Source organism: Carica papaya, chromosome 7 (assembly GCF_054855325.1).
Source record: "Carica papaya isolate Zhongbai chromosome 7, ASM5485532v1, whole genome shotgun sequence".
Classification (NCBI taxonomy): Eukaryota; Viridiplantae; Streptophyta; class Magnoliopsida; order Brassicales; family Caricaceae; genus Carica; species Carica papaya.
The window spans coordinates 27,379,608-27,391,302 of NC_142315.1; the positions used below are offsets into that span (position 1 = coordinate 27,379,608).

The 11,695-nt window shown below is 34.2% G+C and overlaps 2 protein-coding genes and 1 pseudogene across 4 annotated transcripts; 2 read left to right on the forward strand and 1 right to left on the reverse strand.

Moving 5' to 3' along the window:
* Positions 1-1,864: 1,864 nt before the first annotated feature.
* On the forward strand, positions 1,865-4,153 carry LOC110812682 (2-alkenal reductase (NADP(+)-dependent)-like). Of its 3 annotated transcripts, none has more exons than XM_088206963.1 (6): positions 1,865-2,012; positions 2,145-2,412; positions 2,677-2,854; positions 3,047-3,213; positions 3,316-3,398; positions 3,516-4,153. In XM_088206963.1, exons 2-6 carry the CDS (start codon positions 2,188-2,190, stop codon positions 3,892-3,894), a joined length of 1,032 nt encoding a protein of 343 aa, XP_088063089.1. In that variant the 5' UTR covers positions 1,865-2,012; positions 2,145-2,187; the 3' UTR covers positions 3,895-4,153. The 3 variants fall into 3 exon arrangements, with proteins under 3 accessions (XP_088063089.1, XP_021895194.2, XP_088063090.1); XM_088206964.1 differs by having other exon boundaries at positions 1,907-1,923; XM_022039502.2 differs by having other exon boundaries at positions 1,865-2,412.
* LOC110812681 (beta-glucuronosyltransferase GlcAT14B-like) lies at positions 4,000-7,519 on the reverse strand. The gene is made up of 4 exons (XM_022039501.2): positions 6,621-7,519; positions 5,960-6,035; positions 5,715-5,830; positions 4,000-4,772 (listed from the first exon to the last, which is right to left on the reverse strand). Exons 1-4 carry the CDS (start codon positions 7,180-7,182, stop codon positions 4,255-4,257), a joined length of 1,272 nt encoding a protein of 423 aa, XP_021895193.2. The 5' UTR covers positions 7,183-7,519; the 3' UTR covers positions 4,000-4,254.
* A 2,335-nt stretch (positions 7,520-9,854) lies between these two features.
* LOC110812639 (putative sugar phosphate/phosphate translocator At5g25400 pseudogene) lies at positions 9,855-11,324 on the forward strand (annotated as a pseudogene).
* Positions 11,325-11,695: the final 371 nt, after the last annotated feature.

Here is an 11,695-nt window from a genome sequence, read left to right on the forward strand (position 1 = left end):
AAAAATTCAGGGAACCCAGAGATCGCTCGTAGGCGCAGTAACAATATAGTTTTCAGCGTCGAATCAAGTAAAGACTCATCACCCTATTTTCTATTATGGAATTAAAGTTCGAATAAATGGTAATACTGTATTTTGTACAAAGTAAATAAATACGCATAATTAATTAAGGTTGCTAATGGAGCCCGAACCGGACATTATTCTCTGTCGATTCCTGATTGATTTATTTTACAGTTTAAATGCATTATTGTATCTAGTCTATCTATTCTATGGTTTTCAATGCATGTATTACAGTCTTACTTGACTAATATATGATTTTAGAATTTACGATATAATTGTATTACCGGGTGCATATTTACTATTTATGTGATTATATTCAACTTGGTAACGGAGATTAAGGAAAAATAAATAAGGTGACAGCCTCACTAGATATCTTGAGAGATAGTGGACGGACCGGGTTCATAGAAAATCTTACCGTGAACGTTGTCTCATACCGGACGGGGTATGGAGACTTGGTCATTGGTGCTCATACCGGACGGGGTATGGGGACGACTCGCTTCACACTCATACCGGACGGGTATTGAGGTTTAATGTATTGACACTCATACCGGACGGGGTATGGGGACAACCTTGGAATTAAGATTATTATGGAGAGTGTTTCACGTGTAGCGGGGACACCCCTATGGATCCCCATGAATATTAGTAGGCGGGTGAAAATGAGAAACAGTGATAATTAGTTATTGTTAATGAATACAGATTTATGATATATTTTATGTTACTGATTATGCATGAAATTATGATATGTATGATGTTATTGTATTTATAAATTGTTTTCACAGATTCTCCAAGGGTAAGAAAAAGGGTAAATGGTTTTATTTTAAATAAATATATTAGTTTAAAATTTGTGCTCAATTGGTTATTTTTTATTTTCTATCAACCTTTACTTCTGTGACGGTGATGTAGTGTGATGTCCTTACTGGGATAGTGTAATTTATTCCTTATTTGACCATTTCAGATCAGGAATACCTGATTCCCGAGCCCGATCCACAAGCAGACGGCGAGTAAATGCTATATACTTTATAGTTTCCTTTATTTTTCTCATTTCTCGTATTTTCTTTAGAGAACTTATTTTATGATATTGTTTAGTACTTTTAAGTTATTGTGTACGTGATGTTAAGTTTAATATTTTATTTTGCTTCCGCACTCAGATTATTATATATATTTCCTTTTGAATTTCTGGGACCGTTACATATGATATATATATATATATATATATATGGGTGTAGAGGTTTTGAAAAGATGTGGAGATGAGAACTAGAAAAGGTAGCCGCACAAAAAAAAAAAATAGAGAATTTTTCAGTTTAAAATTTTGTGAAAAAATTTTAACATATCAATATGTCCGTGCGTTCCGTTAATCAAAGAGTTGAACAGCAAATGTTAGTTTCGGTGTGAATACACATAGAATATTCATGTTTTCAAACAATTTTAATTTAAAAACTCACTGGCAGTTATGTTTTAAATTTAATTTTTGACATGCAATATAATTTTCAAACACAAATAGATAAGATTGAATTATTTTTATCTACTATGCATATATTACAATCCATCACTTGATCCATCTAACAGCTGCAAAATTAAACTATTTATACATAAGTTAAGGTGTACCAACTCCTCTCACGTGCACAATCTCTCATCAATCTCTAACACACATTTACATACACATATACATTAGTGAAAATTCTGATTTTACCGGGGGCTTTCCGAACATATGCAAGTTCTTAGCCCATGACTCATGTAGCCCATGCTTTAGCATTAGATGGAAGGAGATCAAGGATTAACAGTATATTACGTATCTATGTATGATGTAACTTGAGAAAGAAAGAGACAAACGCGGAATAAGTTCTATAAAGCTGTTTCTGGAAGAGGGTATATTCTCCATAGTTAATTCTTAAGCTCTGTAGCGGCAAACAAAGTTGGGAAGAGATGACTTGTTCTCGACTTTCTTTATGTCTCTGGTTGAAATTAGATCCTGCAAAGAAATTATCGATATTTTATTATATCTTAATTATTATTTGTTGTACACAATGTTGAAATTTTTAATTTTATACAACTCAGATTGTTCTTGTCTATAAATCTGAATTTTTCAGATTGCAGAGGTCAGAGAGGTGAGAAACTGAAAGGTAGAGGACGATGAAAGCCATCAGCAACAGGTATATCATCATCAAGACGCACATAAACGGTGCACCTCAAGAGTCCGATTTCGAGCTCAAGACAAAAGCTCTTGCGCCTGGCTCCGATGACACCGTTGTCAGAAATGTATACATCTCAATTGATCCTTACCAGCTCAATCGCATGAAGAACAAGGATGAATCGCAGAAAGCTTCAGATTTTTCCTCAGCCATTACACCTGGCGAGGTAAGTATAATCTCATATCGTCACCAAAGACTTCATCTTGTTCCTTTAAGTATTTTACAAAAGATAAACGTTATTGGCATGAATAATACGTCGAGCTCAATGGATTTTGTTTATTGATGAGTTCAAATTTGAAATGTGCTTTTGATTTTTGAAAACATTTTTAGTTTTCAGGTCAAATTAGTTCCGTATTTTTTAAATTTTTTGTCCAAGTTCATCCCTTAAACAGTCATTTTTTTTTTTTCGTTTGTTGGTTTTGGCTAGCAGGAGATTGATGCTTATGGTGTAGGCAGAGTGGTGGCATCTGGGAACCCAGATTTTGAAAAGGGCGACCTGGTGGCTGGGCTTCTTATCTGGGGAGAGTATAGTGTGGTGAAAGCTGGTGGGATGTTAAGAAAATTAGATCCTATGGGCTTTCCGTTATCCGACCATCTCGGAATTCTGGGTACTCTCTATTTATTAATGATTTAATTTCCTCAGAAGAAAAAAACCCTTATATACAAAGTCCTAAAATTATATAATATAAATACATATAATATATATAGAGTTTCCTTTGCCCGACCCATAAATAAATAAACAAATAATAAATACACATAAAAGTATATTATTTATATATATATTTTTTGGGTAATTCCAGGATTCAGTGGACTAACTGCATATGGTGGGCTCTTTGAGATATGTAAGCCCAAGAAAGGAGAAAAAGTGTTTGTATCAGCTGCTTCTGGATCAGTTGGGCATCTGGTTGGACAATATGCAAAACTCTTTGGGTGCTACGTAGTTGGGTCTGCCGGAAGCAAAGAAAAGGTCACAATAATTCTTCTGCTCTCTCTCTTAATTTTATTTGAGGCCTAAATTTCACATGGAAACTTGACCTTGCTATTAGAATTCTTGGCTTCGAATTTGTAGGTAGCACTGTTAAAAGACAAACTTGGTTTTGATGATGCATTCAATTACAAAGAAGAGCCAGACTTAAAGGCAGCTCTCCAGAGGTTAATCATTTATCATTCCCATATTTCAAAATTTTGTTTAGTGTGATTCAGCTTCAGTTGACTGACATTAACTAGTCCTTCATTCAGTTCTTGTTCTATTTCATTCTAATTCTGCAGGTTCTTTCCAGATGGTATCGACATCTATTTCGACAATGTGGGAGCAGAGATGCAAGAAGCAGCAATCGCCAACATGAATATGTTCGGGAGGGTGGCTGTCTGCGGAGTAATCTCCCAGTATACGGATGCCGGAAAAAGAGCTGCACCTGACATGTTTGCTGTGGTGTACAAGAGAATTAAGATACAAGGATTCTTAGGCGTAGATAACATGAATGTATATGAAGATTTCATGTCCAAGACCTGTGATTACCTTCGCTCTGGCAAAATCCACTCTCTTGAAGATATCTCAAGAGGTTTAGAGAGCATTCCCTCTGCTTTTGTTGGAATATTTAAGGGGTCTAATGTTGGGAAAAAGATTGTTCAACTTACTGAAGAGTGAATCTGGGGGAGACTGATAAGACCTGTTTCTAATCGAGTTATTAATCGTTAAATTAGATATTTGATTACAACATAAAGCACCTGAAATAAACAGTACTGCACGGAATGGAAAATTAAATCATCATATTTGATTAATCCTGTGAATCTAACACATCGAACTAGAACATCAGTGATTGAGCTACACAGTTATTATGCAGAGAATGTAAAATGTATCACATATATTCTAAATATTGGGGACAGCTTCTCTTCCCCCTTTACTCCTATATCTATGTATGTTTCCTATTCTCATACTTCCATTATTAACTGAACCATTATGATGAGAGGTCTGTTCTAGCAAAGTTGGTCAACTGGACCTTCAGTTTCAGACACATTGCGAACCATGGAGCTTTTCAGCTGACAAAAGACCAGTAATGAGACTCTGGAGCCTTTCAGCGCCTGGACCAGGTCTGAGCTCCGTGGTGTTTATCTTGAGGTAGGTGGAGTTGCTTACAGATGAGTTATCTTCCTTGTCAAACCATCCACCTGGTACAAACCCAGTACCATTACGTCTCAAAAGCTCGGAGTCAATCTTGTCAAGAACAGGTTCATTATGACCAAATTTCCTTGCAAATGGGGCATTGCTATCGACCATCCTCTGGTAGTCCTCAACAGTGAGGAAATGTGGGTGCTGTTTTGGAGGGTTGTCCCAGGATATGAAATGGAGGTCATGATTTACAGTAGCGTTTCGGAACTCATCTACATTGCAGATGACCGTGTGGAAATATCCTTCCGGAGAAGAAAGAAAGTTGGCATAATACATGAGGACAACTCTTGGGAGGTTGTCCCACCCCCAGACACAGTATTCTATAAATGGACGAGAGAGCATCATCCAAGCAGAACCTGATGAAATCAATTTGCAGAGAGATCAATATGATTGAACAGTTACAAAATCTATAAACCATAACCCGAAGTTCAATACAAGAATTTTAAATTTGTCCACCAGAAAAAAAAAACAAAGAACCGAAGGAGAAGATTTTTTACAAGTGGTTATTTAAACTTTCATCAGAACAAAACAAATCTTTTTAACCCACTTCCCCTAGTTTTTTTTATATTCACGATTTTATTTTTTTTTAAGATAAATATTCACGATTTTGTGATCTAACTTCTGAGTAAAATAACAAATTATGCAAGCATAAAAATGAAAAAAAATCCTAACATTGTGAAATCAAGAGATATTATAACACTAATAATTCTTCGGTCAAGGAAATATTCTTTTCGGTAAAGAAAAAAAAGATGCCAAGGAATTCAACGTCCAATTCGACTAGACTTGTTCAGCAAAATTTTCAGGAGCACGCTATTGGTGTTATTTCATTAATGGTGACAGAATGTGGAAAATAGAAATTTGCATCTTCAGGTAAAATTTCGTTTAAACAAAAGCTAATACTCAATTATTGGGTAGATATGCGTTTTATCCAAGATCGTGAAATTGAACTCTGAGCAGCCGTTAATAGCCAAACGATTGGCTCCATGTTAATTCTTCGGTACTCAAAGAGGTGTTTGGTTTAAGATCGTTAACAATAAATTATTAAGCAGATACCAGATGACCTCTAAACCTATACCAGCATGATGATCAGAATGCAAAAAAGATGAAGCATGGAAATACTGCTGATGATCAGCATGATAATCAAGCTTGGATCAACGTTTACATGTTAACCTTCTTCAACTGGAATTTTCCATAATTAGAAATGTTTAACATCTGTTTTACAACTTTCTAAACAATATTAATCACATCTACAGCAAATATCATTTAACAAACTAAACAGTACAGGCATCAATTCTGACCTGTAAAAAGTCGATATGCAGTTGGCACGCTCCTCTTCTCTGTGACCCAAAACACATCTGACTTTTCCAAGCTATATAGTCCTGGATCAATTATAACGGGCTTGGCTCTGTGCCACCTGCGGAGCTCACAGGACACATTTCTTAAATCAGACATATACACTGCAAATGTGTCGTTTGATACTTATATTTACCACCCCAAAAAGCCACAAAGCAAAAAAAAAAAAGAAAGAGGATGAGTTACACACTCCTTCCAACCAATATCACTGGTATGCTCAATAAAATTAAGGTGCCTTGGAACAGCTGATAATGCATGAAGCAGATCTGTCATGAAGAAGAGGAAAATCAGAAACTGAGGTCAATAAGAAGTAATAGTAGAGTTGTTAGGTTTGTGAACTTTACAAACAATTATCAGTACTCGTAGAAAAGATTAAATAGATCTTCAGCAAGATATGGTTACAATTCAAAAAACACAAAAAAAAAAACTTCCAGAGCTAAACCGGAGAGAAAGACAAGCAAACGTAGAGACAAATGCCCGGAACGTTGAACTTTATAACTCCAGCTCATAAAACAACGAGCAGAAGGAATCAACTAAAGAAATAATAAAATTTTCATAAGATCACAAATTAAAAATCAAAAGCATATGAAAGTATTGACAGGCGTAGTTATCCCAGATTACAGCTTCAAAATGGCATCTTTATAAAGCAAGAGACTAAATGCATCAAAAGAGAATCCACATAAGCAAAATTAGCAACTGCCCAGAAACCAAATTAAAGCTTTAGACTTTTTTTTTATACAAGCAAACCAAAGATCACCCATTTAACAAACAAAACAACCCAGTGACCCACTTACTCAAAATTACAACAATAAAAAAGTAAACAAAAAGCTTCATCAATTAACTAAAGATACCATCTTGCGTCACCAGCGGATAATCAGAGGCACTGAGATTAATGAACCAATCCCATTCTTCGCCGCCTCTCAACAAAATCGCCGCCGCATGAAGTGTGTTGCTAACCATTGTGGGTCCCCTGTAAGTGACCAAATTGGCTCTTACGATCATCCTGACGTTACCCACCTCGGCAAAAAGTGGCTCATCTCGGACGAACCTAGCCAGCTCCAATCTCTCCTCCGGCGAAGCCTCCAAATCCAGATGAACCACGTACTGGTTCCTCGGATGGTACAGAGCTTTCAGGGTCCTCTTCAAGCTCTCCCCATCTCCGTTAGAGCCAGAGATCAGATACGCTAGTCTGGGTACTGGGTCTGTGGAGGTTGGGGATATTTGAAGCTTGGATTCCACAAAGCTCGGGCGGGTTTTAACCGCTTTGGTACTACGGCGGCGAGCGAAACGGAAGGAAGGTGAGGAAATGGAGAGGACGGTAGTGACGATGAGAGTGGAGAGAACGAGAGTGGAGATCAGAGGGAAGAACCATCTTCTCTTCTTCTGGTTCTGCTGCAGCTTCGTGGTATCCATGTGACCGCTCAGAGAGAAGAACTCGATGAAAGCTATATTACCAAAAATAATACAATAATCAATACATACATGTACGTAGATACTGGTAAAGATTATTCTTCATTGATGAAAAAGAGAGATTTTTTCTTTCATTTCCGTTTGGTGTTTTCTGGGTTATCGGGTATAGTGCAGGAGGATCTGTGTTTCAGTATCGAGTGCATATAAATTGTGTGTGTGGGGATCCAAGTGGGTTGAGAGTGATGATGGAGGAAGAAATGATTTTGGGTTTATGCCTGTAAACATGACTGCACTGAGCACAGAGCAACAATGGAATTTGTAAGAGAGAGATGGAAAAGTAATTCTTAATTATTAATTAGACAAAAAGATTCTTGTTAAAAAAACAAAAATTTCCCTTTTTAAATTTGATAATTAACTACGGGACCAACTTGAAAAGCTTTAACTTTACTTCCGTATTGCTCAAAAGAAAAAAAAAAAAAAAAAAAAAAGACTACTTTCAGAACCGACAAGACATTAAGTAGCTGGGGACTGTATAAGAGCTCGGATAAAATCTGTAATTCATGAAATAATTGTGAGTATAAAATTATAAATCTAATTTAAGTAAGATTAGATGATTTACTCGCCCATGTTAGGTGCATTCTATACAGCGAATATTTTTATTATTTTATTATATTTAAATTAATTAAATTTCAAATAATAAATATTTAATATCATATACTTACATATAATATTTTCTTATATTTATTCTTGAGTATAAATATAAAACTGAGTGAGAAATTATCTAAATATTACTCACTGCAGCCATTTGGACTATCATGGTAGATGAAATTATTATAGTTATAATCACTATTTTTAGTATTAATGAAATTATTATCATTCAACTCTTGTCATCAAGCATTATTTTTTCTTATATATATCAACATTAGCTAACAGGTTATAGTTATTTATACTTACACAATTATTATTACTATAATGATCATCACTATCATTTATGTCATTGTAATTGATACTATATTTTTACTTAATTATTATTACCGTAGTTGACATTACTAGTACCATCGAACACCATCACCCTATTATATTCACTACAGTTATCATTATTATTTATATTATTGTATTTATTATTATTGTTATTGTTACTATTATCATTGTTGTCACTATCATTATTATTAATTATTAATATAGAATAAGAAAAATAATTATGATATTTTATTATATATTTTTTATTTAATTATTTTAAACACGCACAACTATATATATAATTTAAAATTTTATCACAAATGTTTACCTCTAAGCAACTAATTTAACCTATTCAAAAACCTAAAGTTTTATCATCTACAACAATAAAACGAGTGAGAAATCATTTAAAAGATAAAAATTTAGAGGTAATTAATAAAATATTTCTATTAATTTTTAATAATATTATAATAATCCTATCTCATTTTGTTTTTTTTTAAGAAAATAACCTTCAATTTATTTACAGGTATTACTCAATAATTTTCTTCTATATAAATTATTTGAAGTATGTAAGTTGAGAAACTTAATAAACAATGATATAATTATAAATAAAAAATATATTTACATGTAATATATAAAAAGATAAGCCGTAGATAAAAAAAATTATATTTAATTTTAAATAAATACCCCCTTTAATATGTTTTTCTTATTATATCGAAAATATTAATTTACGTATGATTTTAAAATAAATAAAAACTTTATTTTTTATTAACTAAAATAATATTTTTTTTTATATAAAAAATATAATGTGTTTATTTAATTAAAAATTATAATTTAATTATTTTTGTATTGATAAATAATAAGAAACGAGCTGGTAATGATATAACTTGTAAGAAAAGGCCAAAAAAAGGAGTGGAGGAGTGAGGAGCGCAATAAGCTGAGAAAATCGCATTTCATTTAGGTGGGGCCCAGAAAATCGTACAATTATTTAATTAATGCTGTAAAATTGGTGCGGGTGTTGATTGGGTGACCCATCTACTTCTCAGCCTTTTGTAGTACCACCCCATGTTATATATATATGCATGTTACATACACAATCATATATATATATATATATATACATACATATTAAATTATAGTCTTATTTTGAAATTAAAATTCCACGAGTTTATAATAATTTATATATTTGTAATTGGGTAAGTGTAATTTAATAAAAATAAAATTAATTATGTTATAATTTTTTAGTAAAAATACATAAAAGAATAACTTGTTCTCGATATACAATATTATAAAAAAATAAATAATTTAATTAAATTATAATTGTAAAAGTAAATAATAAAATAAATTAACGAAAATAAAACCGACAAACTATAAGCTAACAATCTAAAGAATTTGATAATCAATATAAAATAATGAGAAAATAAGAGTGGAAAAAATTAATAAAAGGTGTAAAATAAGAATATATTACAAATATATATATATATATTTATTTTTCTTACATTGAAAAAAATATTTCCTTCTCCTAAAATTATTATGGTAGTGTCCATTTATTCACTTATTAAATAGACTTTCACAAGTTTGACTTTTTAACTTGAAAATAATAATATAATTTAATTTTTTTTTTAAATATTCTTATAAATATTTTTCAACTGATGCTTCCCTAAATAATCTGATTTTTTTTTTTAATAACTTCTTTGAATTATTAATGGCAAATTGTTGAAAGAAAGTTAGTTGACTTTTTGAGAGCTTGAGCCCAGCTTTCATTTTGCTAAAGGCTTAGATAAAGTTTATATGGGCCTTGTTATACGTGGCCCACTAGGCCCAGAAAAGGCCCATGCATATGTTCCTCCTAAAATTACAAGAGCTCTCAAAAACAGAATTAAACATTACAAATTGAAAATCTACGCAAATTAGATTAGTGAATGTTCTTGACTTCTAAACCAATTCAAACTCTTTCTTGTCAGACAATTTATATAGAACCCTTTTTTGTGATCTTAAAGCGCTTTTGTTTTATATTTTCCTCAAACCCTCTGCAACTTTCCCGGCAAGCCACTATGGCGGAGAAACCTCCTTCCTCCTCCTCCAGTGGAGTCTTAAAGGAAATCTTGCTCTCTTACACCTACGTCTCCATCTGGATCACCCTCTCATTCTCCGTCATTATCTACAACAAGTACATTCTCGATCCCCAGTTATACAACTGGTCTTTCCCCATCTCCCTCACCTTAATCCACATGGCTTTCTGCTCCACTCTCGCTTTCATCTTTGTCCGAGTTCTCAAAATTTTCAGCTCAGTTTCCATTCCTAAATCCACCTATCTCCGCTCGGTCATCCCCGTCGGTGCCCTCTACGCACTATCTCTCTGGCTCTCCAACTCCGCTTACATCTTCCTCTCTGTCTCCTTCATTCAAATGCTCAAAGCTCTCATGCCAGTCGCTGTTTACTCCATCAGCCTTCTCTTTAAACGGGACCGTTTCAAGCCCACCACAATGCTCAACATGCTTTCTGTCTCGCTCGGCGTCGCCGTCGCCGCCTACGGCGAAGCACGTTTCAACCTCTGGGGTGTGGCTCTGCAACTCGGCGCCGTCGTCTTCGAGGCCACCAGGCTTGTGATGATCGAGATGCTCCTTAATTCGAGAGGAATCAAGTTGAACCCAATCCAGACACTGTACTACGTGGCTCCCTGTTGCTTCATCTTCTTGCTCGTGCCATGGATTTTCGTGGAGCTCCCACTGCTGAGAGTTTTGTCGAACACGTTTAGCGTGTCGGGTTTCGACGTTCTTATCTTCGGAACCAACTCGTCGTGCGCTTTCGCGTTGAACCTCGCTGTGTTTTTGCTGGTTGGGAAGACGTCGGCGCTGACAATGAACGTCGCCGGCGTCGTCAAGGACTGGTTACTGATTACCTTCTCGTGGTCGGTGATCAAGGACACCGTCACTCCGTTGAACTTGGCGGGTTACGGGCTTGCTTTTGTAGGTGTTGCGTACTACAACCGGTGCAAGTTTCTGGCGTTGAGGGAGCAGGAGGCGCAGAGGAAAGCTATCAAGTCTGACGAGGAGGCCGCCGCGTTAATGCGGCAGAGACAAGGGAACAAACATTCACAAGCTTGATGTAAAGTTTTACTCCATTGATTCTTGAAACAGAGTTTTTTTTTTTTTTTTTTTTTTCCCCAATAGTTTTGCAATTCCCTTATACACGTTTGGACATTATTTCATTCATTACAAAATTTTATTTTTTTAGAGAAACTTGTTTTTGTTTCATTATAAATTAGAAATTTAAATATGACCCTTCTAGATACCATATTAAAATTTTTAATCATTGTAAGAAATTTAAAATCTATTTATAATTTATTCTTATTAAAAGAGATAAAAATCGAACTGATATAACATTTTTATATAAAATTTGAGTAACGCATCATATATTTTATTAATAACATAATAACTTATGATAATAAAATTAATAACAAAATAATTTAAAAATAAGAAAAATATGGCCTATTGGGCTTGACAGCCAACCCATCATGGGCCGGACCAGGTTAATGGGCCTAGGCCCAAATCAAATT